General features: G+C 49.8%; 1 protein-coding gene across 1 annotated transcript in view; it reads right to left on the bottom strand.

The window, feature by feature from the left end:
* The window catches only part of VWF (von Willebrand factor), a gene marked incomplete at its 5' end in the record, with an annotated part of 133,230 nt that overhangs the window by 15,478 nt on the left and 89,907 nt on the right, over positions 1 to 27,845 (bottom strand). Inside the window, 13 exons of the mRNA XM_079714643.1 lie at positions 404 to 514; positions 4,920 to 5,069; positions 6,636 to 6,841; positions 7,990 to 8,094; positions 10,234 to 10,308; positions 10,668 to 10,770; positions 17,073 to 17,272; positions 19,052 to 19,393; positions 19,584 to 19,776; positions 21,144 to 21,364; positions 23,213 to 23,390; positions 23,704 to 23,747; positions 24,806 to 24,970. Of these exons, the coding sequence (XP_079570769.1) occupies positions 404 to 514; positions 4,920 to 5,069; positions 6,636 to 6,841; positions 7,990 to 8,094; positions 10,234 to 10,308; positions 10,668 to 10,770; positions 17,073 to 17,272; positions 19,052 to 19,393; positions 19,584 to 19,776; positions 21,144 to 21,364; positions 23,213 to 23,390; positions 23,704 to 23,747; positions 24,806 to 24,970 (2,093 nt within the window). The remainder of the gene's footprint in view (positions 1 to 403; positions 515 to 4,919; positions 5,070 to 6,635; positions 6,842 to 7,989; positions 8,095 to 10,233; positions 10,309 to 10,667; positions 10,771 to 17,072; positions 17,273 to 19,051; positions 19,394 to 19,583; positions 19,777 to 21,143; positions 21,365 to 23,212; positions 23,391 to 23,703; positions 23,748 to 24,805; positions 24,971 to 27,845) is intronic.

Raw genomic sequence — 27,845 nt, 5'->3', positions numbered from 1 at the left:
TGTGGCATGAGCAGTATTCGCCGCCTATGTGGTGTGGCAGGGTGCCAGGCCCACGACACAGCCCTGCACCACCCATCAGGGGAAGCAGGTCCTCAGCTTCACAGGTTAAACAGGAGAACATGACCCCCACCCTCAGGCATTCACAGGGAGAGAACTGGGCTTCTCCCAAAATCCACACAATGGGAAGTCTGGGGCAACTTTAACTAGTTCCCCGGGAGCAAGGTAATCCTGGCTGACATCTGGATAAACCAACAGCTGCATTAAACTCTCTGTGGGGAAAGCAAAAGGCAGGGAATGAGCTTCTACTTTACGGACGAAACCAAGGGCAGCACCGGACCCCGGATGGACGACCAGGCTGGTGAGGCCCCCACCCTCCTTCCTACCCACCCTGGCCCAGACCTACATTCTTCCAGTAGGACTGGGAGTCTCCCCGAGGGGAGCCGGTCACCACCTCGCAGGCAGATGGCAGGCACGTTCCACAGCACTCGCCTTCATGGAGAACGTAAGTGAAGCCCTGAAAACACACAAAGGGTGGAGCGTCAGGACAGGCCGGCAGCAAAGACAGGTGTTCTGGTCCACTCGGCAGGTGTACGGAGCCCTGGGGCTTGCAGAGGGACAGCTGGACCGGCTGTTTTCATCTCTGCCCTCCACCAGCCCCTCGATCATGCTAAGTGGTCAGGAAGCATCACCCACTGAGCCACTATGGGTCTTACACCAGCCGAAGAGACACAACCCTGCCCTCTGCAAACTTCCACTTAAGAAGAGCCAGTCCATGGGAGTATTAAAGATGCTCAGAGTTCACTCAGAAGCAGCCAGCTGCCCTGATGTTTATCACAGCCCAAATCTAGGGTCCCTCACTGACTGGGGGAGAACATTCCAGAAGCCTGGAGTCCCAGCTCTGCCCTAACAGGGCTAATTACCTGCACAACATGAGTGCCTTGACCCCAGGACCTCTCAGCGATGTGCAGAGCTGGGCTTCCCCAGGTAGTCATTTGACATTTACCTAGTAGTTCAGGGGGCACACTGGGACGAGACCCACTCTCCCCAGAAAGCCTGCCAGGGAGGCCAGCATCCTACACGTCTGAAGTCTGCCAGCCTATCCCTCCTCTTGGAGGTCCTCCAACCTGGGCAAAGCATTGGGAACTTGGATTGAAACCCTCCGGTGAAAACTGTGAAGCAATGTACAAAGAACAGACGAAACAATGACGTGTGAGGCTGTCCCAGGGGCCGAGGGGCAAGAACCCGGGCCTGTGCAGCATCTCGGAGAGAAGGACGAACTGCAGCCGCAGCCGTTCGGGATGGGGGTGGGTACCACACCCGCTCTGCTTCCCAAGAGCACTCACAAGCAGGGCCCGGTCAGAGGACGCACTCAACACTCGGTATCATCCCCGGCAGTGCCTCTCCCGGGGGAACACGAGGACCCCAGAGACCTGGCTCAACTTTGCAGCATCTCCATGGGACCTACTTACACCCCGACCTGCATCACAGCAGTGCCCAGTGAACTGTCCTCAGTCCTTGATCAGCGGAGATCCAGTTAGTTATCGTGCACCTATGACGTACTAGGCGCTTTGGAGGCGCCAACAAATTAGGATGATAGGGCTTCCCTGGTGGCGCAGTGGTTGAGAGTCCACCTGCTGATGCAGGGGACGCGGGTTCGTGCCCTGGTCCGGGAGGATCCCACATGCCGCGGAGCGGCTGGGCCCGTGAGCCATGGCCGCTGAGCCTGCACGTCCGCAGCCTGTGCTCCCCAACGGGAGAGGCCACAACAGTGAGAGGCCCGCGTACCGCAAAAAAAAAAAAAAAAAAACAACAACATAATGGATTGCATTTAGTTGCTCAGAACACAGTTCCTGAAGCTACAATTTAGTCTGACTCTGGGGTCTAAGGGTCATAAGCCTTCAAAGAAAAACTCCTCTGAGGTTTATACAAAAGAGCAGGAATTCCTCTCGCTGTCAATGTGGAAGCAAGGCCACAGTACACCTATGAAATTTTTTGGGACACCAGCAATGCCCTTTGCTTATCTTACATCACGTTTCTGATGTGACGCGCAGAGGATTAATTATGGAGATGGTAGGGGAAAGCGTATTTCTGCAGACAGTGGCTTGTAAAGGAAGAATCAGAGGGTGATGGTGGTACTGTTCTTTTTTTTTTTTTTTTTGTCACAGCCTAGACAGCAAATGAATTCAGGTAAGTGAGCCTAGATGCCTCTGGAGTCTGACCAGAGCTGATACTCCCCTCTTCGAAGAATGAAGCCTGAGGCCATTCACTAAAGCTCCCACTTCAACACACAATACAGACCAAAGCCCAGCCTCCCCTCAGCTGTAATTAAACCTCAATGCTTCTTTCTCCTCCCAGAAGGTGTGAACATTCTGTCTCTAAGACAGGCCACTCCGCCACCCTAGAGCCATGATCCGGTTGAGAGTTCTGGACGTGGTGCCCCCTGCACTCATTTCTGACCTCGGGACCCACCATCTTCCTGAAGCCGCCTCCAGCGCCTTGGCCTCTAGACAGCCAGGTTCACACCCCGTGCCCTGCATTCTCCCCAGCGGTTGATGGACCAGAGTGGGGACTGGACAGAGGACCCAGTCCATGGGCCGAGCTGAGCCCATCCATTTTCTTCTTGAGACGTTCATCTCTGGAGCATACGGATTGAACAGGTCTGATTGGACGGGGCGAACCCTGGACCTGAAAAGCCACACTGAGTTGAAGCCAGGTTCCATAAAGCCACATGCAAATGAAGCTTCTGAGAAAGTGAAACGTCCTCCCAGGCCCGCAGTGAGGAACCGGACGGATCGGCAGAGAGAAGCGGAGACAGGGGCTCACGGGACAAACGGAGAGAAAAGTGGTACAACCACGGGGCCCACCTGCATGCCCTGCACTTCGTTTCTGAGTGAGCCCTGTCTTTCCTATAAATCCCCTTTTTATTTATTTATTTAAATTTATTTATTTATTTTATTTTTGGCTGCGTTGGGTCTTCGTTGCTGCGAGTGGGCTTTCTCTAGTTGCGGCGAGCGGGGGCTACTCTTTGTTGCTGCGTGCGGGCTTCTTACTGCGGTGGCTTCTCTTGTTGCGGAGCACGGGCTCTAGGCGCGCGGGCTTCAGTAGTTGTGACACATGGGCTCAGCAGTTGTGGCTCGCGGGCTCTAGAGCGCAGGCTCAGTAGTTGTGGCGCACGGGCTTAGTTGCTCCATGGCATGTGGGATCTTCCCGGACCAGGGCTCGAACCCGTCTCCCCTGCATTGGCAGGTGGATTCTTAACCACTGCGCCACCAGGCAAGCCCCTCCCCCTCGTTTTATTTTAGCTAGCTTGAGTGGATTCCATTCTTTGCAATCAAAACTCCCTACCAAAACACAAAACATATTGGGTGCCAATTTGATAAAAACAACCTCTCAGCAGCACTCCCTTCACTTGATAGCAAGGTCTTTCCACTGCCTCCCATGGCCTGTGGGAGGAGATGGAGGCCGATGGGTTTCCAAAGCTTCGTGTTCCCCAAAGGCACACCTGGAACCACAGCATCACCCTCTCGCAAGGGGGCCTGGCAGCCGTGCTCCTCCTCAGCATGGGCAAAGCGGGTAGAGCGCAGATGAACTGAACAGACTCCCCCATGTCTGGGTTCACTCTCAGGCCCTCCCCTCCGTCACCAAACCACACACACGTCCGAAGAAAAGCATCGAGAGCCCGCCCTTCACCGCCGGTACAAAAGCAACCACCAGACGCGTGTACTTGCCTGCCCGCCTCCTCTTCTTTTATCATTATTTTCTACTGATAATAATGCAGTGATAACAGTAATGTAACCGGTCAGGACCCCATGGGGGCCTCCCCCGAACCCTCTGCTTTAGCTCCTCTCTGAAGGACCTACGTAACAGTATTTGATGCACATTTCCTGAGTTGTTTTGCAGATGTGAAAACGCCCCACCAAACAGAACATGTTAACTGCTGGATGACCTGAGAACGTAGCCCCGGGCCTCCTGGAGCCTAAGGATTGGTTATGTGAACCCCTGTGACCCCGCCCTATTACCTCACCATCAGCCAATCAGAGAACTGTGCACGAGCTGATCACAGACCCTGCAACCCCGCCCCCCCCCCCAACCTGGCTTTTAAAAAGCCTTTGCTGAAACCCTTCTGGGAGCTCGGGGGCTTTTTAGAGCACGAGCCACCGGTCCCCTTGCATGGCCCTGCAATAAACCTTTCTCTGCTCCAAACTCTGACATTTGCGTTTGGCCTCACGGTGCGTCGGGCACATGAACTTGCGCTAACAATAACAGCATTAAACCAGCAAACAGAATTGAACCCACAAGGCCCCCGCGGACTGTGGTTCCCTTTTTCTAGAGTCTGCTCAGTCTTCAATGTACAAGAATAAAGCTCCCCAAGCACACGGGAGCCTTAGGGGCAGGCCTCCACAAGAAGAATTAAAAACTGGACCGGGGGTTTCAAACCCCCAAAATTATACCTCAAAGTATAAACATGGCTCAACTTCTGTACCTCACATGATACACTTGGTCTGAAAAATCACCAACCTGTGTAGAAACACTATAGTACACTGACACGGGGACCATCTCAGAAATTTCAGGACATATGTCTGTACTAGGTGTAGGCTAAGGAGATGTCCGAAAAGGGAAGAGATAGATAGGGAAAAAAATCCAGCCCTGTTTTCTTAGGCAATTAATCCACATGTCTGCTTAAGACCAACTTCCCAGCCCTGTGGACTCAAGACCGCACAGCAGACATGACTATGAGCCAAGAAATGATCACAGAAGGATGACGCAGCCGTCCTCTCCTCAGGCCTCTTTCCTCTACCCAGCGCCACTCCCCTCCTGGCCCCTCCCCTCTGGCCTTGAACCAGAGGTTCCTAAAGGGCCTTTCTTGCCTATTCCTGGGATCCCCTCCCCTACTTCCCTACCCCATTCCTCCCCCTTACCGGCCGGCAGCTGTCTCCACAGGGCTTCTGAGAGCACTGGGCCACACGCAGGCCCATCACGGCATCCTCCAGGTCGGTGCAGGTGCACACGTCACAGCCCTCCTCCCAGAACTGGCCCACGGGGTAGATGGTGCCTTGGTGGACACACACCTGTAGACACAAGGTTTCCGAGAGTGAAGGGACTCAGTTCACCTCAACAAGAGGTGAGTAAGCATCTACGGCGTGTTGGAAGCTACTCTAGGTGCTGAGACTACAGCAATCAATGAAAGCAACATAGTCTCTGCCTACACGAAGGGGTGCTTACATAGTAGAGTCTGCCCTCTTCCCTCCCCTGCCCACCTGCCTTTGGAAGGTTCACCCTGGGAGTGGCTCCTTTTGAGTCCTTCGAGGCCCTCCAGTGGGGATATAACACACTGGCCGCCTTGACCCACTATCACTGCTGCCTTAACTGCATTTAACTCCTTCCTGTGTCACATGGAAAGCTGCACGCTAATTCTCAGACTCAGTAATGTCCTTGAACGTGGAACCCACCCACGTATAGCCCTCTTTCCCATTAGGAGTGGCTGAAGGTGAGGGAAGGGTGGGCAGGGGTTATGAATGAGTGTTCCCTTGATGCCCACCAATGACAAGGAATGTATCAAGAGGAGACAGAGCGGGAGATGTGCTTGAGAGACAAGGGATCCTGTCTGGAAGAGCTGTAGGCTATGGAAGGAACGTGGGACACGAGCTCCCAACGGTTGGTTACGATTAGAATCGTAAAGCCTGGGATGCATGTGATATACAACGCTCAGACTTTATTTTCTAGGAATGAGGTACTAAAGAAACTCTTGGATCATGAGGCTTAGAGGCAGGTTTTAAACGATCCCAAGTGTGTCCTCTGAAGCTACAAACAGGTCTCCACGTGTATTCACATAGTAACAGTACACATTTTTTAAACCATTTTCCTATACCTGCTCCGTCTTCCCGCTTTCGTACAATGAACTCAGTGAATGAGACCCCTGGTTCTTTGATTAAGAAGCCCCCCTAAAAACTGTTACCACCCAGAATCCCACTTCTAGGAATCTATCCCAAAAGACACTCTGGCAAAAAGACAAAATGACAGATGCACAAGGCTGTTACAGCATTACTAGCAATAGCAAAAGATTGAAGCCACTCAACTGTGAATCGATATGACTGAACTAAGATGCATCCTTGCAATAGATTACTAAGCTGTGAAAAGGAATAAGGCAGATCTCCGTATACTGACAGAGGATAATTCTACTATAAATTGTTCGGCGAAAAAATACACATTCAAAACAGAATTTATAATATGCTACCCTTTCGGTGAGAAATAGGAAGCAATATAAATGTATAAATTTGCTTATATTTTCAAACAGAAAAATAGATGGATACACCAATGAAAATGATAAATTATGAAGGGAGAAAAGGAACAAGGTAGGGAAAGTGGGGGTAGAGGTGAGATTTCTGGGAGTGCATCTTGTTTTATAATTTAGGTTTTAGAATCATTCATGTGTTTAGAATCGTCTATGGTACCCAGCCATGCTCAGAACATGGTAGCGTCTCTGTAAGTACCTCCTGAGCTAATTAGGTTTAGGCTGAGATGGAATGCTGATGCCTCTTCACTGGGCCACACAGCACTCGTGTGGGCAGGAAGGCAAGTCTTCCACAGGAGCATGTGTCTGGCCATTGTCCCAGCTGGAGCCGAGCAGCCCCTACCTTATCCGGGAGGCAGGTGGTGGTGGTGCAGCCGCAGTCATTGGTGACGGTGGAGGCCAGGTACCCCAGTGGGCAGGTCACCGCCGAGCTGGTACAGTTGCAAACACACTTGTACTCATCACAGCACTGGGTCTTCTGAAGGACTGGCATCCGGTGCGGGGGACAGGAGGGTGGGGACTCCCTTGGGCATTCCTCCTTCCTGCAGGCTGAGGGGCAGCACGAGGTGATGCCCCGGTCCTGCCACACTGAGCGCTGCACTCAGCCTGGGTTCCTAAGCATTCAGCTACTATATAAGGTCCCAGGGAACTCTAGCCCCAGAATATTAAGTCAGAAACACACGTGAGTCCAGCTCAGGAGCTGAGGGATAGTCAATCATACCAAAAAGTGGTCAGTCTGCAGAAAAATAAGAAAACTAACCCAAAGGAGAAATATGAAGCTATTTTAATGGAGAAGCTAAGGCTGCTGGGTGTCCACTCCACCACCTTCCCAGGCACATCTGGAAGGGGTGGGGTCCCTCCAGCTGCAGATACTCAGAGATGACTGGTGTAGAATCTCTAAGACCCAGAGAGCCCTGGGCACATAGGTACTGGTTAGCATTTTTATAAGCTGGTGGCTTATGAGATCCTATCCCCAACCTCAGTACCTGGAATAATAAATGACCTACAGTTTTAGGTCCTCCAACAATGATGAATGAAAAATGACAGCAATCTTGTCAAATCCACAATGTCCTTTTATCACTGCCAAATCCCATCCCATGCCTTTGCCTGTTCCCAGCTTTCTGCAGATACAATGTGTTCTCCCATACTCGAGGGCTTTCATCTCAGAACTCAAGTGAGATTCTCAATCAACAGGACGAGAAATGGGTATTCTCAGTAACTAAATATTGAATTCAGCTTCTTGACATGTCCAGAAACTGTCTTTAGTCCAACCCTATGCTTAAATTGTAGTATTTAGAAATTAAATACATAAACATACAGAGGAAGAAAAGTCTATAAATTTATTTGGGAATAAGATCCAGTGATTTGAACAAACCAAGGGTACATTCCTTCCCCTCCATGGCTTATGTGAGGGTGGGAGAAAATAAAGATTAGATCTGGAGGCTTCTTCATCTCAGGTCCAAATGCCACCTAATAAGCCCAAAAGGGGGATGCCTGCAGCTGTGTCCACACCCCGTTCCCCATCGTAGCCTGCGGCTGGGAGGAGTCTTAGGGGATTCAGTCCACGTGTGACCTTGACCCCTCTGTTCTAGACACACCCCAAGCTCAGACTCAGCTCACTAGAATACAGGATGCCTTCCCAGACCAGGGGACAGTGACTGCACCGCCCCGTCCTCACCCACGGAGGGAGAACTTACAGCAGGTGAAGTTGGGTCTGCACTCGCCGGGGTTGGTCAGTGTAGGCTGGAGGCCACCTTCACAGTGAGGCACCGGGGGCAGGTCACAGCTCACCAGGTCACACACTGAGGGCCCAGAGAGAGACGTGCACTCAGAATTCAGCGAGGCTACTCTTGTGCTAGTGAGTGGCTCCTTACACTACATTCCTACTCACGCAGACCTTTACTGTTTCACATATGTGATGATGATGAGATGAAGGCAGAGCTAGAGATGGAGATAGAGGAAAAGGTACAGGAAGATGAAAAGATAGGGGAAGAGATGGAGATAGAGATGGAGATACACGGACAGGGAGGGGGCTGGGGAAGGTGATGATAGATGATAGATAAATAGATGATAGATAGATGATAGATACACAGATAGATGATAGATCGATAGATAGATGATAGGTAGATAATAGACAGATAGATGATAGATACATAGATAGATGATTGATAGATAGACAGTAGATAGACAATAGATAGAAAGATGATAGGTAGATAGATAGATAATAGGTAGATAGATAATAGAACGATAGATAGATAGATAGATAGATAGAAAGGTAGATAGACAGATAGATAGATACAAGCCATAGGACAAACTCATGTTGATTACTCTTGTCATCTGCAGGGACTCCAGATCTCGGCCAATCACTTGAGCCCTCTAGACTTCAGGATCATCTTCTGTAAGGTGGGCAGTCTACCTCACAGAGTCGGTCTATTGATGTCTTGAAATAATGAAGGCAAAGTGCCTGGCACGTTGGAGAAGCTTCAAAATGTCCATAAAATGAGGGCTTTGAACTAAATGACCCCCAGTTCCCTCCACTGTTAACATCCTAAGACCTATTTTTACTAAATTGTTCTCCAGTCAGATTCGCCCCTCACCCCCGCCCCTCCACATAAGGCTTCTCTTTATCCCTGATAAATTTCATCAGCCTAAAGCAATGTCTCAGATGATTTCTTTTTTAGATCCTCGGACCGTCTTGATCTATCTGCTCTCCCTCAAAGGTTTCATCGCCTCAAACTTCACAAGCCTGTGCTTTATGTCTTCATCTGTACAATTAATAAACGCCTGGGACAGGACAGGGACAAAGCACTAGAGACTTCCTGCCGTGTTACTCAGAATTCCATCAGCTCTGGATTCATTTAATTATACCGTTATTCAGCCCATTATTCACAATGCAGGTTGCAAGCCTATAATGAAACCCTTTGACAAATAACGTGTTGAAGTCAAGGCGCCCATGTGTGGCCTTTTCTACAGTTACTCTGGCATAACTGGCTCTGCAGTACATCCCTTGCACCTCCCCCGCCAGTGATTACCCCATTCTTTTATTTTTGAGGCATGGTTGATAACAATAGTACATGTTTCAGGTGTACAGCACAGCGATTCACAATTTTTAAAGGTTATACTCCGTTTATAGTTGTTATAAAATATTGGCTATATTCCCTGTGCTGTACAATATACCCTTGTAGCTTATTTATTTTATACACAGTAGTTTGTCCCTCTTAATCCCCTGCCCCTATCTTGCCCCTCCCCCCCCCACTGGTAACCACTAGTTTGTTCTCTATATCTGTCAGTCTGTTTCATTTTTGTTATATTCACCAGTTTGTTGTAGTTTTAGATTCCACATGTAAGTGATAGCATATAGCATTTGCCCTTCTCTGACTCATTTCACTAAGCATAATACCCTCCAAGTCCATCCATGTCGCTGCAAGTGGCAAAATCTTATTCCTTTTCATGCCTGAGTAGTATTCCATTGCATGTATGTGCCACATCTTCTTTATCCATTCATCTGTTTTGTGGGGTTTTTTTCCTATTTGTTGGCCACGCCATGCAGCACTTGGGATCTTAGTTCCCCAACAAGGGATCGACCCCATACCCCCGCAATGGAAGCATGGAGTCTTAACCACTGGACCACCAGGGAATTCCCTATCCATTCATCTGTTGATGGTCGCTTAGGTTGCTTCCATATCTTGGCTGTTGCAAATAATGTTGCTGTGAACATTGCACCCCATTCTTTTTTAATGCTTTCAAAACTTACATTTAATAAGTCACAGCAGGATCTTTCTAGGAAACAAGCCCTGTTTTCCAGAGGCTACTCTTTCCAGGTTTTGGAAAATCCACACCCTGCTCCTGACCACGAGCCCCTTCAGCACCACCACCTTGGCCCCCTCTTCCCGGGGTGGGGCTGGGGTTGGACGCCGATAAATGCCACGGGTGACACATACCACACTCGTACTCGGGGCAGCACTGCTGCGTGCTCTGCCGGAGACGGGCCACCTCGCACGGGCCGCACGCAGGCGCTGGGGGAGAAGAGGCCGCAGAGGTCAGAGAAAGAGACAGCGGTACCCACTGCAGACTCTCAGCCGCGGGAACCAGCCAGGCCCACTGACGAATGAGTCACCCAGTGTGTCCGGCTGTCCCCTCAGATGCGCCCTCGGGAGACGGAGGCTGAGGGCCCAGGAGGGGACAGCAGAGCAGGCACACACACACACACACACCCGCCCCCGAGAGCTCTACCCCCGTGCAGGAAGGGGAGCCCAGCCCGGCGAGGCAAGCAGGGTGGGGCTGGCATGGGGAATCCGCGTGTGGATCTGGTCCACCAGGTCTGAAGACAGGGTGGCCTCGGGGCCTGGAGGGAGCCCTTAGGGAGGGGCCTCACCTCTGGCTGTGGGGCAGGGCTGTGTCGTGCAGTTGACCTTCCGCCCGCTGAGGCACGTGCAGATCTGGCAGGGCTGGTGGTCTGGGACCCACGTTTCCAGAAGCTGAGGGAGAACAAGGTTCAGAGAGGGCCCAGGAGTTCATGGAAGTTGGGTTCCCCCACCCCTGGCTTGGTCTCCCTGGGGGACGCCCAGTGCCCGAGCCCCGCCTGGGTCAGAGCTGCGCAGATGAACCAAGACAAGCTGACAGATGCTGAGGACCCTGAGGAGGAGGGAGCTGGAGAGGACTGGGGTGCCTGGGGCACCCACACTGCTTCGTACACTCGGGGGAAGGGCAAGCCCCAGGTCTCAGAAAACATGGAGCTTTCATCGCAGCCCTTCTGATGGTGACGCTAAAACAAAGCAAGGCGAGAAAATGAGGACTCCTGTGTCACCCCGCCGGCCACTTCCCAGGCCAAAGGAGAAGCTGGGCTGCAGCTTGAGAAAGATGCCACTCATTTCTGCAACGGACTTAAGACTATGCAGCAGGAAGAGCTGAAGGGGGGACAGCCGAACTCTCAGAACCCTCACACTGCTGGGACTGGTGGTGACGTTCCAGACCAGGGTGCAGTTTCCAGGTGAGGGTCACCAGGGCAGCAGGCATCCCCACTGCACAAGGGCTTCAGAGTCAGGAAGCCCCCCAACTCCTACGTCGGTTGGCTTCACCCTCCGTGCCACTGCCCGTTTCCTCCCAGGCGAGGGGTGGGCCCCCCAGCCTGCCCCCCAGAACTGTGCAAGAAGCAGGAGCTTCCCTGGTGGCGCAGTGGTTGAGAGTCCGCCTGCCGATGCAGGGGACGCGGGTTCGTGCCCCGGTCCGGGAGGATCCCACATGCCGCGGAGCGGCTGGGCCCGTGAGCCATGGCCGCTGAGCCTGCGCGTCCGGAGCCTGTGCTCCGCAACGGGAGACGCCATAACAGTGAGAGGCCCGCGTACCGCAAAAAAAAAAAAAAAAAAGCAGCAGGAGGCTGTGAAGAGCACAGATGGAACTGCAGAGCCAGGACTGGGTCCCTTTGGGCTCGGCCGTCAAGGGAAATTCCAGTGAAGTCACCCCTGAATAAACGCATCCTTATCCAGCGGCTCAAATGCCGCTAAAAAGTCCCCCGGTCAAGAAGGTCTTACTTATTCCCTCTGCTTCCATGGTCCGCAATCAGCATCTGCCGCGGAGAGGGAGAGAGATGGGACATCTCCGGGTCAACCCCTCCCCAGGCTGCCCGTCCTCCTGCAGGATTAAACCTTGGATGCTTCCCTTGACACCTTCTGCTGCATCCGTGTAACAGCCCACATCTGAGGGGCAAGTGTCGCGTGACATGGTTTAAGGGCTTCACGTAAACGACTCATTTAATCCTCACCGCAGCCCCACGACCGGGACATTCTTAGTTATCCCCACTTGTCCAAGGAGAAAGCAGAGGCCCTTGCTCGGGGTCACACCGTCGCAGTGCAGAGATGGGATCTGGACCCAGAATCCACTTATTATCACCGTGTTCTGCTGCCTCCAGGTAATAAGTAGCATGAAACACGTTCAAGATATTTCCCCAAAGGCTTTACACTGACTCATTGTATGTTCCTTCTAATAACCCTATCGGGCGAGTATGACCATTACTTACACTGACCCGTGATGACACTGAGGCACAGACCAGGAGCTTGACCAGGTGGCACAGCCGGGGTTTGGACCCGGCATCCTGGCCCTGCACACCACATGCTCTCTCTCCAAACCATAGCCGCCAGGCTCGGCCAGCCCGCTGAGGGGCTGTGGGAGTGCCAGGCACTGGGTACACTGTCCCAGCCCTCGAATGGCTGACGGTCAAGCCGAGGAAATAGGACTTGCCCGTGAAAAGGTGAATGAGATCACTCAATTTTGATGCATCCACACCACGGAATACTACTCAGCCATAAAAACAAACTATGGAACGTACAGTGTGGATGGATCTCGAGAGTATTATGTTGAGTGAAAGAAGCCAGGCAAAAAAGGAGCAAAATACTGCATGAGTCCATTTACATAAAATTCCAGAAAATGTAAACAGATCTATACTGACAGAAAGCAGACCAGTTGTTGCCTGGGGATGGAGGTGGGGACTGGGGGTGTATTAAGCAGGGGCGTCAAGGAACTTTCGCAGGTGATGGAAATTTCATTATCTTCATCGTGATGACGGTTTTTACAGGCGAATGCACTTGTCAAAATTCATCAGATCGAAAATTTATATTTGGTGCTGTTTACTGTCTGTGAACTCTCCATAAAGGTGGACTCTAGGTCCATCCACCTCACTACAAATAACTCAATTTCATTCCTTTTTTTTTTTGCTGTACGCGGGCCTCTCACTGTTGTGGCCTCTCCCGTTGCGGAGCACAGGCTCCGGATGCGCAGGCTCAGCGGCCATGGCTCACGGGCCCAGCTGCTCCACAGCATGTGGGATCTTCCCAGACCGGGGCACGAACCTGCGTCCCCTGCATCGGCAGGCGGACTCTCAACCACTGTGCTACCAGGGAAGCCCATAGGTGATTTTTAAAATAAAAAAAAGAGTGCCAGGAGTGCAAAAGAAGAGTTCGCTAGGGCTGTGGGCTCCAGAGAGGCCTCACATCGTTGGGGACGTGGCCACTGCAGGAGGCTGTGCTTAACCTGGCGGGCAGGGTGCAGCCCTGAGGTCCTGTAAGCAGGACCCGCCTCAGAGGGAAGGAAGTTGAACCAGGACAAGCCTTGAGCGGGTGCCAGCGAGTGGGTGGAGAGGGAGGGACGAGGACCAGGAAACAGAACAGAGGCTGCAGCGGCTACTATTCCAGCTTCTCCAAGGGGCTGGGGAGACCCAGGGAGGGGCACAGGGACAGGCGAGGCTGGGCAGAGCGGAGGAAGGCGGGGGAACTCACACGTCTCCCCAGGACTCTCTCTTCTCTGCCTCTTTCCTGCTCTTTTACACTGATGGTGACGCCAAGAAAACCATAAATCAAGGGAGTTATATTTAGACGTTTAAATGGCAAAAGTGATGAGATAAGAACGGAGATATATGTTTATGTATTAGGGGAGTTTTTTCTTTTTTTTTTTTTTGGTTGCACTGGGTCTTAGTTGCGGCATGCAGGCTCCTTAGTTGTGGCATGCGAACTCTCAGTTGCAGCATGCACGTGGGATCTAGTTCCCTGATCAGGAATCGAACCCGGACCCCCTGCATTGGGAGTGCAGAGTCTTATCCACTGAGCCACCAGGGAAGTCCCTTTTTTTCTCTTTTTAAAAATGAACTCCAGACATCTAAAATTCAAGAACGAATTATACAGCTTTCCAACTCTCCTTGGCAACATCACAATAGATGACCAAAAGCAGGTGTTAAACGTCCTCTTCCATGGATTTCCATTTTCCCAGGAAGCTTTAATGAGGCAGGTCACAGAATCTATGGCCCCTGAAAAAGAGCCCTGTCTGGCAAAGGCTAAGCTTCTAAAAGCACCCGCGTCCAGCCTTACAGCAGTACAGCTGGCGCATTATGCAGCCAATCGGCCAGCAGAGGGCACTCCTGCATCAGGACAGGCCAACTCCAGGCAGCCCTGTCTCAGCCCCCAGGTTCCAGGGCCTGGTGCAGGACTGTTACCTGGACAGAACAGGTAAGCGACCTGGCTGGAGTTAAAGATTAAATAAAGATGACAGGAGAACGACCTGCAGAGAATGCAGCAAGGGAAAACTGAAGTCTTCAGAGCCCAAGGTCAAAGCAGGCACTCAGCAAGTCACCAGGCACCGCCCACCCCGGCCAGGATTTGAGGGAAGATGCAAATTAAATGTCAGCGCTGAGCCACTACAGAACAGAGAGGAGACAAGGCTCAGCAGACCATCTGGGTGATGCAGGCAATCCCCAGTGGAGCTGAAGCAGCGCTTGCCCAGCACAGCGGGCGGGGGGCAAGGCGGGACAGCCCATGCATGGCCCCGGATCCCTTTACAGCTGGCTACAAAGGCAGAGTGCATTTTGTAAAATAAACAAGAGCTATGGAAACTGGTAAATAGTTTACCCTTCCAAAATCACCACAAGAGATTTCTACCCTGGATTATTTCCCCGAAGAAAAGCTTTCTGGGCTTTATTCTTCAGTTTCAAGAAAATTCACTTAATGGAAATGTTCTTCATATTAGATTTTTATTCCCTCTCTACTTTGAAAGTCAAAGCTGGACTGGCTGGATATTTGTCTTCATCCGTTTAAACTATATTTTCTGAAATAACTAAAACCGGCTGTGTTCCCTTCATAGTTTTTTATTAACTAATTTTATGTCGCTTGATTTTAAAATGTATTTATCAGACTGTATCTATGTCAAAATACTGCACTATTTGGATGCCCTCTTCATACAACTCTGATGCGTATTCCAGTGTGTGGGACGGAAGGGGCAGGGAGCAGGGAAAAGGGTCGGAGAGGAGGAGTTGGGAAGGGGGCAGAGACACTAGGATAAAATTCACAAGCCTCCCGCCTTCGGGTCCCTGCAGACACCTGACTCACAGAGAGCCAGAAATGCAAACTTGAGCTTCCTTCTGATCTCGAGGATTCCAAGGAAGGGGGTAGAGACCATTTCTGACTGCCTCTGAGAGCACCTTGCCACCAACGGCAAAACCAGCCTGAAATGACCACTGGGTGTCAGCACCCCAGGGCAATGGCACACGTCATCTGCATCCAGCGGGAGTCCAGGAGCTGTGCAAGTCGGGGAGAGCAATGTAAGGTTTTGTCAACTCTTTGGGGGAACATTATGGTACAGGCAGTTACTTAATTTGGCCAGCTGAAATATGGCAGCAGAGTGCGACTGGGCTTCTCTCCTTGTTTACCTATTACACTGTGAGAACAAACGGGATCCGCTAGGCTAAAGCCCAGCAACAAAACAGAGCCAGTGGGACCATCCAAGTAATCGCCTTATTGGTGCCATGCTTACAAGGACACCCAGTCAGCTCAGAGTTTAGCTCACAGTTCCCGTGAGACCAATGGCAGGGCTTGGACACTATAGGGTGACCTGGTGTAGTGCACAGGGTCTTTTTAAATCACCTCTTGTCATCTGAGCCTCAGTTTCCCATTCAGAGGGACATGTAATAATTACCCTATGGAGCTTTGGGGAGAATCAAATGAAATGGTCCATTTCCTAGCTTCCGATGGCAGCGACAGAGGAGTGTAATCCTGGAATGATTGTTTTCATCATTCTCCAGTTGGTTAGTTAGCTTCACCGTGTGTTCTCCTAGTTCTGATCAAATACAGTGTTAAGTCACCTGACCTGGTCCACTTAGTGATGGAGGTCTTCCTTGGTGATGATGGAGATGTTAGGTCTTGAGTGCAGCCCATGGTCACAGAACACATCCTCCTTTGCTAGAAGCCAAATGTGCTCCCCCTCTACCAGGCTCTGTGGTATCACTGCCAGTTTGAAAGGCAGGACCACTGCCCATACTCACAGGTCCACAGACACACACTGCCCCAGGTACTACAATACACACATTGGCAACTTTGAAGAGATATGACAGCCATCTGAGTCCAAGATGAGGGAGTTTGGTAAATGAATAGCCTTTCAAAATAATGATACCTGAAAGGCTAAGAGAACTGATGACTTGATGACTCAATGACTTCCAAGAAAATCAGCCCAAAGGGGACCTAGCAAAAGGGAAATTTCATGTATCGAAAAGAGCAAGCTCTTTGGAATCAGACAGAGCTTCAAATACTAACTCCAACTCCCAACCCCATCTCCTACAAACTGCATCCATGGGCAAGGTACCAAGCTCTCTAAGCCTTCATTTTCTCATAGGTGTTTTGTGAGTATTTATGAGAGGGGATGCTACACACACACACACACACACACACACACACACACACAATTCTATAGTCTAATAAGTCTGAGAAGCAAAAAATTGCAATGTACATTAGCATATCAAAAGCTCTAAAGAATCCTGCAATAAAGAAACCTGTCTAACTTGCTTAGCTGGTGTTCTTTAAAACCTCTTGACCACAGGTAACTGTCAATACCTTGCCTGCTAAACACATCTTTGAAAAATGTTGAAATAATGAATATATAGTGCTTAGTACAATGTAAGGTACCTAATATATCTTAATAATGGTAGACATCACCATATAAAATATTCTTTTCCCATCTCCTCCTGGGTTCCTAGCATTCTACTAACATGGATATAATGATAAATATAGTAATGGTAGTAATGTGTTGTTACACTCTGGTGTTTGATCACACAGCTAACCCATGACAGATCCGGGTTTTGAACCAAGATGTGTCTGACTCCAAAGCCATTATGCCGTACTGTCTTTTTATCCCTCAGGGACCCCCCTGGAGAGCAGAGCCCTGCAGCCAAGGTTAGAAGGGGCCAATCACGGGTGAACACTTCCCCCTACTGGCCCCACGGGGGGCGAGAGGCCAGGGCTCCTACCTGGTGCCGGATTCCATCGTCACCGACGCACTGGGTGCAGGCCTCCTCGGGGACACAGCTGCCTTCCAGCAGCACTTGGTGCAGGGGGCAGAAGCAGCCTTCTGAGGGATGGTCCCCACAGGAGCTCGAGTTGCCCTCACATTGGCGGGGGCAGCCGCGCTCACAGTGGTGGTAGACCAGGGATGGTGGGCACGGCACAGCTGCAGACAGAGAAGGGGGTCACCCTCAAGGGTCTGCACCAACCAGAGGGAAGTGGTTCAGCTTCAAGACAGTTGATCATCTGACAAACTTGCTGGGTCAGAAACTGCTAGTTTCCACCAATTTTCATTCTCTCCATCTTCCATAGAAATAGACCTTCAAGCCGGGCACGTGACCACCCAGAATAAAGACTACATTTCCCAACCTCCCTTGCAACTAAGTGCAGTCATGTGATTACGTTCTGACCAATGAACTGTAAGAGCAAGTGTAGACTCTTAACAGCAGTTTCTAAGAATCATTTTTTGAAAAGACAGCTGCGTCTCTGGCCCTTTTCCTTCCTTCCCCTCATCCCGCCACTTGGAACCTGGATGTGATGGCCAGAGCTCCATCTTAAACCGTGAGGAAAAAGCACACCCAACTGAGGACGTAGCAAAGAACTAGAATCCACTTCGAGACCCAGAAAGAGCTGGGACTGCCTCCCTCTGATCAGCTGTGTGACACAGAATTTTACTTCTCTCCTACTTGTAGCCAAATTTAATCCCAACTGACGATGTGAACCTGTGTATCCTTAGGAAGTTCTATGGTTCTTTTCTTTGAATACACATATGTTTAATGCTTCAAAAATTCTCTTAAACTTAAATAAGGAATCCACAGCTATGGAGGGCTGCCCTGGGAGAAAAGCTACAAAGTGATCCACTTCTCCCACTCTGGTCCTGCCCAACCCCTTCCTCCCATTTTCACGGTGCCAAGGCAGGTGGTAGAGAAGGTTTCCAAGCATTTAGAGCACCAAAGACTTTCCTATAAATGCACGACAAATTGCCTGGAAGTAGACAAATTAATAAGCAGAGAAGGTGTGATCGGTAACTCAGAAACTAACATTTTCCCCTTAATCTGCAGGTAGGTTGAAAGGAGACTGTGTCATCCACGGGGACTTGGAAAACCAGAGCCCCAAAGACACCTGGGGGTTATCTAGTCCAACTATCTCATTCCAATATGCAGAAACTGAGGCCCAGAAAGACTAAGGAAATAGCTGATGACCAGCTGAGCTGGGGCTAGGATGCCCAAGTCCTCCAGCCCCAGTTAAAGTTGTGACAGCATTATAATAATAAACTCGGAGACTCTGAGATGCTTGTACACATTGATTTCCCTCAAAAAAAAGGTCAGGGATTACATTAGAAACTGAGGATGTTGAAGTTCAGTGTTCTTATCACTCCAGCACCCCCTGAGAGCAGGAGCCATGTCTGATTCATTTTGGTATCCCTGACCTGTTAAATATTAAATACATGCCAAGTCCAAGTAAGGAAGCTGACCTTGGGAGGTGTCTACACTAGCAGTCCTGTGGTGTTTGTAATGAAGAAGCCTTCTTGGTATTCAAATGGCAAAATTCCACTCACACTTCAAAATCCTGTTCAGGCATGGGCTGCTCTGTGAGCCTTTGCTAATGCTTGGTGCAATTCCAAATTCAAGGTGGCTGCTTAGTCTGTACTTTGCTGTTGCCTGGATGTGTCTAATACATTAAAATCACATTTGTATGAACTGCAGAACCACTGCTAGAAAGGACCACACTTTCATTTACATAGAAATTCATTACATAGAAATTCTATGTTCAAATTACTTATACATCTACCATCTTATTTGATCCTGAATGGAATCCTAGGAAACAGGAAATCCAGAGATTTTGATCTTCGTTGCCCAGATAAAGAACGTGAGGCCCAGAGAGGCTGAGTAGGTCCCCCATTCGTTGGTCTTCACAGCATTTGGGGGTGCCTAAGGAGACTCACCACAGAAATCGGGGGTCCTCCAGTCGACACACACCCCCTTGGTCCGACAGAGGTGGGCATAAGAGGCAATGGCCTCACACACTTGCTCCTGGTGGCAACTGTCCTGCTGGCAGATGGCGTGAAATGTGGTCGGGTCAAGGACTGCGTGGCACTCGGCAAACAGCTCCGAGAGGAGGACCTGGCAGTGGGAGCCCCTGGAGACGGGACATGGCTCCTCGGGACCCAGCAGGCATGTCTGCCCCGGCTGCTGCACCGTCCACTCCTGGACCAGCGTCTTCCAGTCTGAGGTGACTGTGCCGTCCCTCAGCATGAAGTCATTGGCCCCATTCTCATCACAGGTGCCTAGACAAGCAAGGAAAGACATGGTTAGGAGTCCAGGGGGCCAACCCCTTGAGGCCGGAGACCTGGCCATTCTCCATCACTGCCAGCGTCTGAACCTTACTACTGGACCCAGAAATAGCAGTGGCCAAGGGCCCTGAGGACAAAGCAAGGAGGGTTTACGTCAGGGAGGAGAGTCAGAAGATAGTCTTACCACAGAGACCGTACATCTTTGAGGCAAAGGTCTTGGGGTTCAAGTGCAGCTGGAACTCGTTGTTTTGTGGGGTGAAGGTGAGGATGTGGCCCAGATGGTTGAGTCTGACCTCATACATAATGGCACCATAGACACTGACCTCCATGTTCCCACCCACGTAAGGGGCAGAGACCAGCTTCCCATTCACCACCACCTGCCCAAAGAAGAAAACCACCCATCAGTAGTCAGGGCAACAAGGAATCCTAGGGTTTCACTCTTAGCCACTTTCCAAAGTTCCTGACAGTTCCTACACATTCACCCCACTCAAGTCCACTGTTATCCACAAACCCGGACATTTGCCAGCAGCTCTTCAAAGACAAAGGAGCTTTGCAGAGCTTGGCAAAAGAGTGGACTCTTGTAACACTGAACAGACGGCCATGCATCTGGAACCCGAAAGCCCAGGGATTAAGAGGAAACTTGAGTCACTCGACAGGGAAGATGATGCCTCAAGAAAAGCTGGGGGGGCTTCCCTGGTAGCGCAGTGGTTGAGAGTCTGCCTGCCAATGCAGGGGACACGGGTTCGTGCCCCGGTCCGGGAAGATCCCACATGCCACGGAGCGGCTGGCCCTGTGAGCCATGGTCACTGGGCCTGCGCGTCCGGAGCCTGTGCTCCACAATGGGAGAGGCCACAACAATAAGAGGCCCGCGTACCGCAAAAAAACCAAAAAAAAAAAAACCAAAAAAAAAAAAAAAAAAAGAAAAGCTGGGGAAGTTGTTTATTCGCCAACTGGTCAGTGCCCTATCTCCAGGAGCATCTCATAGGACTACTTTAAGATTTGATTTGATTTGATTGACTAGCTCTTTGGAGGCCCCACAATATATCTTATCAAACCTATTAAAATATACTCACATCCCACAATGAATATAATTTTTGCTGTAAAAATTTTAGAAGGCTTTTTATCCTTTTGATTTTTATATTTTTGCCTATGAGCTACTCATTTAATATATGACAAGCTGTGATTTTTCAGCAATCACTGTGCACGTTCAAGAATTCTTGCAAGAGGAGAACATCTAACCCATAAGCTGCTTTCACGTAATGAAATATTTACGATTTCTAAATGAACGTGTAAAGAAGTTGGCATAAAGCAACCTCTTGTAAACATCGAATCAAACATTTATTTTTTATCAGTTTGGCAGTTTTCTTTTTGAATCTTGGGTCCACACATTTTGTTTGGGCCCAGAATATTTTCATAGGCCCTAACTATTTTCCTTTGGAAGGTTCACAGGCCCTGGGTACAGGGCACATAATGCCTCCTGGGCAAACAGCCTGGTGTCACCCCCATTCTTCTACCAGGGCCAGAAACTGGCACTACATTCACAAAGTCATGCTATCGAAAATGGACCCTTTCTTCCAAATCTGGACCCAAAACGACATGAAATTACACCACGAGGGAGATAGCAATGAGCCCCTCCTACAAAGGTGGCGCTCTGCTCACGGGGCAGGAGGCCGAGTCCCCAACAGGAGCACCAGCTAAAACCAACTGCCACCACGTTACGGGACTCACAGAAAGCACCTCCTACCTCCATGTTGCTGCGGAGCTCAACCGAGACACCGTTATGTTTCAGCTCGATGGACTTCATGCAGGCCTGCCTTGCCCCGGCGCTGCAGGCATCGTTATGGAGCAGCACCTCCAGGTCTTGCTCCTCGTTGTGAAATAAGACGTACGAGCAGTTGCCCGTCAGCTTGAAGTGCTGTCCATCAAAGGTCACGATGTGCCGAGTAGAGCTGCCAGTGCAGACACCTGGACGGAGAGAGCAAAGGATGGATGTGACCTGTCCAGACTTCCTCTCCTATCTCCTCTGCTCTCTCTGGACTGATAGGGAGACTTGCGAGTACATCCTTCCATAGACTTCTGACACTGAAAACCATGTGAATGCTTCACATACAGAAAACAAAGAGAATCAGCTCGGATGGCAGTAAGGAGAATTCAAAATGGAATACAAACAGATACAATGAAAAGAATAATGTAAGTACACAGAAGGGAGGGGGGAAACCAGCCTAAATAACTTTGGGGAAAAATTTACTATATACCCAAAGGCTGAAGACAAAAAGAATTGTGCACAAATGTGTACTCTAGTTAGTAGATTTGTTTTTCATAAAGGTATTGGTTAGCAGTTCTGAAACTACATTACGTGTATTCTGTCTACGGTCTACAGAGGAATGATGGCCCAGGGTTGTCCTAAAAGTGATCCTGGGCTTCCCTGGTGGCGCAGTGGTTGAGAGTCCGCCTGCCGATGCAGGGGACACGGGTTCGTGCCCTGGTCCGCGAAGATTCCACATGCCGCGGAGCGGCTGGGCCCGTGAGCCACGGCCACTGAGCCTGCGCGTCCGGAGCCTGTGCTCCGCAACGGGAGGGGCCACAACAGTGAGAGGCCTGCGTACCGCAAAAAAAAAAAAAAAAAAGGGATCCTAAGAGAACTTCTGCTACACAGTAAGGAGGACGTCAAAAGAGAGAGAGAAAGAGAGCCTATGAGGGGTTGGATACAAAAACAAACAAATAAATAAACCAAAAAAAATAACAAAACAAAACAAAAAACCCAGAAGGATGGCAGGGTGAAGCAGCAGACAGCGAAAGAATATAGAATATGCAGCTGATATCAAAGGACCACTCCTGAGAGCTGGTAAGAAAAAGCTGCTGCCTTCAACACCTGCCAGGCCAGTGAGTGCAGGGCCCCGCACAGAACCACCAGTCACATAAGAACTTTGAGAAGCCACTTCCAGCTCCTCCCTCTCCAGACTCCAAGCTGGAGGGAGGCTGACTACATCCCTTTCCCAGAGGCCAGGAGCCCACACAGGGATTAGGGAGGTGTTTCAACTCTAACTCAAGTTCCAAGTCTTGATTATTACCCGAGAGTGGGCATCTAATTACCAAATTGAGACTGTGTTTGACGACTTAAAGCAACCACAGAACTCTTTATAAATAAACAGAAATGATATGAGGTCTGGTAGAGTTCTCATCCAGGCAAAAAGGAAATTTATCCCACTCAATAAATTCTAAAGGGAGAGTGAGATACAAGATACAGTTTTGACTTCAGCCCACAAGTTGTGTCTGTTCATCATAATCATCTTGATCCACCCACTGCTGAGCAGGGATCGCCATAAGCAAACATTTCTCCCAACCATGAGACAGAGGGCTAGCCCACCCCACGGATGAATGCTCCCCATAGGTCTGCATGTGATGGCGTTGACTATGTCCCCCTCTTAAACCAGGCCACCGTGATGGTACACCCTGCATCCAACGCTCAAACACCTACAGGTATGATGGGGGAGCTTCCTGGGGTCTTCTCTCTCACTGCTGTACCTGCACTGCCTAGAGCCCCTAAGCGTGACTCGTCAACAGCCAAGCTGAGCACTGACCTCAGAAAATCAATTCTTCCTTCTGGCTATGCATTATCTGGGGAAGTGCCCTCCAAAAGGCACAGGAAGGGAACAGGGAGCCCTGGGACTGAACGGAAACACGTCCCGAGGTCACAAGAGGGAGGGAACGTGGGTGGAGGGGGAAACGGGCTTCTGGTCTACCTCTCTGCACAGCCAAGCGAAAAGCACTGCGCCTTGAACACCGTCCAAGCTGGAGAAGAAGAGAACTCACAGGGGCAGGTCCAGCGGCAGCCACAGGCCTCTTCCACCCTGATCGGGGACTGGCTGTTGGGGCAGGAAGGCTGCAGCTGCTGGTCACAGTTGACCCGGTGACTATTCAGCAAGGTCTGGCCATCTGGCAGGCAGGTCACCGTGTGGCACCGATCCGGCAAGGTCCAGATGTCCCCGGGCTGCAGAGAAAGAACCAGGTTCAGGCAGGGAATGGAATGAGGCACTTCAACATCCACCAGGCAACTGACCCCCTTGGAAAACATAGAGACTAACTAGGCCTTGGGCCTAAATGGCAAGGAGACAGGATACAGAACATAGGATTTACAGGTGGATCCACCCCAACCACAACCAAAATTTAAAAAAAAAAAAAAGGCTATAATGGTAAGAGGGAGAACTGGACCCAGACCAAAGGAGGAAAAGTTCACCAGGGGAACGAGGGCCCCAAATATACATTCCTGATCTTTCCTTCAAAGTCAACGGAAATGAACGTACCCTCCTCTCATTCCCGTCCTCATCCATGCAAACACTGATGAACCCTGAAACAGACACAAGCAAGATCTCTGTTCCCACCCACCATCCAGAAATTCCGAGCCATTCACTCGGCTACCTGGCTGGTCCTTGAAGCTGGATTAACTCTGAAAAGAACGTGTGTGGGTTTAGCAGTGAGGATGCAGGTACAGGAGATTAGGAGGACATCCTTCCGTGGTGCTTTGTGGTTAGTAGTCATTACAGTGACACAACAGTGATAATATGGCAACAACCACAATCAATATCTCCTTGTCCTCTTTTGTATATAGATCAGTGCCTAGTGAGAGGAGGAAAATGCAGCAAGAGGCTGAAAACTTAAAAGAGATCAAGATTCCTACCCAGAGAGCTATCATCTAGCAAGAAAGGGCAATAACTCTGTAGTAGGTTTTAGACTCACAGCTAATTACATTAGGAAAATATATAAAACCAGGTTTTAAAAAAAGCATGTATGGTAAAAAAATAAAAAGTTTCTAACCTTAAATCAACTTAAACTATGGTAGTTTGATGTTATATTCTATGTTATTGAAATTTCTTTTTTTTTAACCTTTTCAGTTTCGTATTTTATTGAAGTATAGTTGATTTACAATATTGTGTTAGTTTCAGGTGTACAGCAAAGGGACTGTTATTTTTTTTCAGATTATCTTCCATTATAGATTATTACAAGATATTGGATGCAATTCCTCGTGCTATACGATAAATCCCTGTTGCTTTTCTAAAGCCCTTTATACCCATGCTGACGGTGAGTGCAGGGCATGGGGAAGAGGTCCATGATCTAAGGATGTTGGAGTTCCCTGCCTCTGTCTTCCATTTCTTTGTCCAAGAGCCCTGTGCTCAAGTTAGCATGGACAGTAAGGATGGAAGGAGGTCTATACACAGAGAACTTTCTGGTAACCCCTTGGAGGTTTGCCTTACGACCTTCCACGAGTAGAAACTTACAGGTCCCGGCCTATAAAACAAACTTACTTCAAGGCCAAATCTTGTATATGTGAACCTTTGAGTCTCTAGATGGGTTTGGTTGCTTTTGTTTCTGTTTTGAGGGGGATAAGAAAAACAACCCAAGGCTCACCAGAGCACAGCTTGTGGAGGAAGGAATTGCCCAGGGCGACCATGGTGGGAAGGTCTTCGATCCGCTGGAGCTGCACTACGTTGGAGCTGGCCCCTGGGCCCGCCAAGATCCTCAGCTGGGCCAAGTCATACCCATCTCCAATTCCGATGGGGAATACCGCCACTCCTAGGGTTACAGAGGAGCAAGAAAGGGTCTGTGTCAACCTTTGGTCAGGTGGGCTCAACATGCGCTGGCCTGAAGCTACACCCAGCGTGTGCATGGAGCCTCATGTTTTCCAAACTGGCCACTCACACCGACCCTGTGAGGAGGGCATTCAGTCAATCAACAAACGTCAGTGAGCTCCTGCTCTGTGTCAGGTACTGTTCTAAGCAGTGAGGATGCTGTAAACCAAGCAGATCAAGTCCTGACCTCATGGAGCTTACACTGCGGAGAGACAGACAGCACACACACAAGTAAGTAAACATCTAGTATTTCAGACCTGGATAAGTGCTTAGGAAAAAAACAAAATGGGGTAAGGAGGATAAGCGTTACAAGGGTAGGGGTGAGGGTTATTGTTTCATACAGGATGGTTGGAGATGTGTGCAGTGAAAAGATGAAGGACAGAAGGGGCCAAGAGGACATCCCGAGCACAGAGACAGTGAGTGCAAAGGCCCTGGGGCAGAAAATTGACTGCATAGTCCAGGGAGGCTGGAGCAGAGAAAGCGGGAGAGGGACACAGATCGTGCAGAGCTTCAGAGGCCACGGGAAGGACTCAACATGTTCTCTGAATGACATGGGAGCCAGCCGAGACTTGAGAGCACAGCAGTGACATGGGTAAGCTGACTCCAATGTTTAAAGGGTCACTGCAGCTGCTCTGCTGATTATGAACTTCAGGGGGCGAGGATGGAAGCTGGTAGAAAGCTGTTCCAGGTAGAAAGCTATTACAGTAATCCAGGTGAGAGATGATGGGGGCTTGAAGTAGGAGACAGTGGTGGAGGTGGTATGTAGGTGATAGGCCATGGTGGCATTCTCAGTGTATTTTGAAGACGGAACTATAGTTTGTTGATGGATTGGATGGATGTAGGAGAGAAAAAGAGGAATTAAGGATGCTGAGGCTTTTGACCTGAGCAACTGGAAGGATGGAACTGCCATTTTTCTAAGATGGGAAAGACTGTAAGAAGAGGAGATTTGGGCTTCCCTGGTGGCGCAGTGGTTAAGAGTCCGCCTGCCGATGCAGGGGGCACGGGTTCGTGCCCCGGTCCAGGAAGATCCCACATGCCGCGGAGCGGCTGGGCCTGTGAGCCATGGCTGCTGAGCCTAGCCTGCGTGTCTGGAGCCTGTGCTCCGCAATGGGAGAGGCCACAACAGCGAGAGGCCCGCATACCACAAAAAAAAAAAAAAAAAAAAGAAGAGGAGATTTGGATGTGAAAGTCAGTAATTCAGTTTATGCTGAGCTGCCTGTTAGAACATCTAGGTGGAGATGTTCTAATTCCTAATCCAGACTGGAGATAGGAATTCTTAAGTCAATCATGCATAAATGTATCTAGATGAATGACACAGAATGAGACCACCCAGGAGGTGAGTGTAAGAAGAGAAGAGAAAATGTCAGTCACAGGGCTTAGCCCGTACGTGCGTCTACAGGTGAGAAACAGGCTTTGAATGGTTCAGTGATGCGCCCTGGATCATGTCTGTTTCCTCCAGACCACAGCTGCTTCCTTTCTCGATGAAAGTCTTTCTTTGGATTCTTGATACTAAAGGAGAAAAGTCTCCATCATAAAATTACCTCAATTAGTTCTCCAGAAAGTTCTAGGTATTTGCAGTTTGCTTAAGATTAGAGCTGATTTTCTGCTAGCAGCTTTTCAGCTTTTCTAAGCTGGTTGTATCACCCCAACGTACATCCTTTCCCTTTCAGGGTCCTTTTCCGTAAAATAATAGGTTTCATCAATAGGTCACATTCATTCATTTAACAAACGTTAAATGGCCACCTATTTTGTGCATCATGCATAGACGATACAAAAATAAGCAAGATTTTGCCCATGCCTTCAAAGAATCCCTAGTTTATGCAAGAAACAGATATATAACATAAAAACAATGTGGTTTGCACATTTTGAGTAGTTCCAATGGTACAGAAAAGGGAGTGAATAACTCTCGGGAAGACATCAGAGGAAAGACATAGCGGGGTTTTGAAAGATGAGCCACTCTCCAGGGGGCACGGGAAGGTGTCATGTCATGTCATCCCACTCACCCAGCCCCCCGCCAGTGCGACACTGCCTGCCCCGGCTCACGTGCTGTTGCTGCTCACAGCACAAGCTCTCATAAGGCACCGAGGCTCAGGCACACCTGCATCCGTCCCCTTCCTAAAGCAGCAGCCTTGGTCTCCTGTCCATCCTGCCCCCACCCCGAGCCCCTTAGGCTGGTACTGGACAGGGGCTCAGAATACAGGAAGGTCTCCAATGGATCTCAAAGCCCCAAAATGAATCACTCTAGCCTCAGAGTGGAGAGAGGCTAAGGAAACCACAGGCGCGGGGGTATGACTCAGCCCTGAACACAGAGGGAATATTTGGAGAAGTTAAAAGTTACAGTCAAGGTCTTCCCTGGTGGCACAGTGGTTAAGAATCCACCTGCCAATGCAGGGGACACAGGTTTGATCCCTGGCCCGGGAAGATCCCACATGCCGCAGAGCAACTAAGCCCGTGCGCCACAACTACTGAGCCTGTGGTCTAGAGCCCTCGAGCCACAACTACTGAGCCTGCGTGTCACAACTACTGAAGCCCGCGCGCCTAGAGCCCGTGCTCTGCAACAAGAAAAGCCACCGCAGTGAGAAGCCCACGCACCGCAACGAAGACTAGCCCCCGCTCGCCACAACTAGAGAAAGCCCGTGTGCAGCAACGAAGACCCAACGCAGCCATAAATAAATAAGTAAATAAATAAAATACATTTATAAAAAAAAGTTACAGTTGAAAGCATGCAGACAAATGAAGGATAAACACACATTTATTACTGCTTGGTTTCCAAATAACACAGGGATTGGGCAATTTCCCGCTGTTTGAAACCAGGCCCC

The sequence above is a fragment of the Hyperoodon ampullatus genome (assembly GCF_949752795.1).
Source record: "Hyperoodon ampullatus genome assembly, chromosome: 11".
Classification (NCBI taxonomy): Eukaryota; Metazoa; Chordata; class Mammalia; order Artiodactyla; family Ziphiidae; genus Hyperoodon; species Hyperoodon ampullatus.
This window is presented reverse-complemented; position numbering and strand designations above follow the sequence as displayed.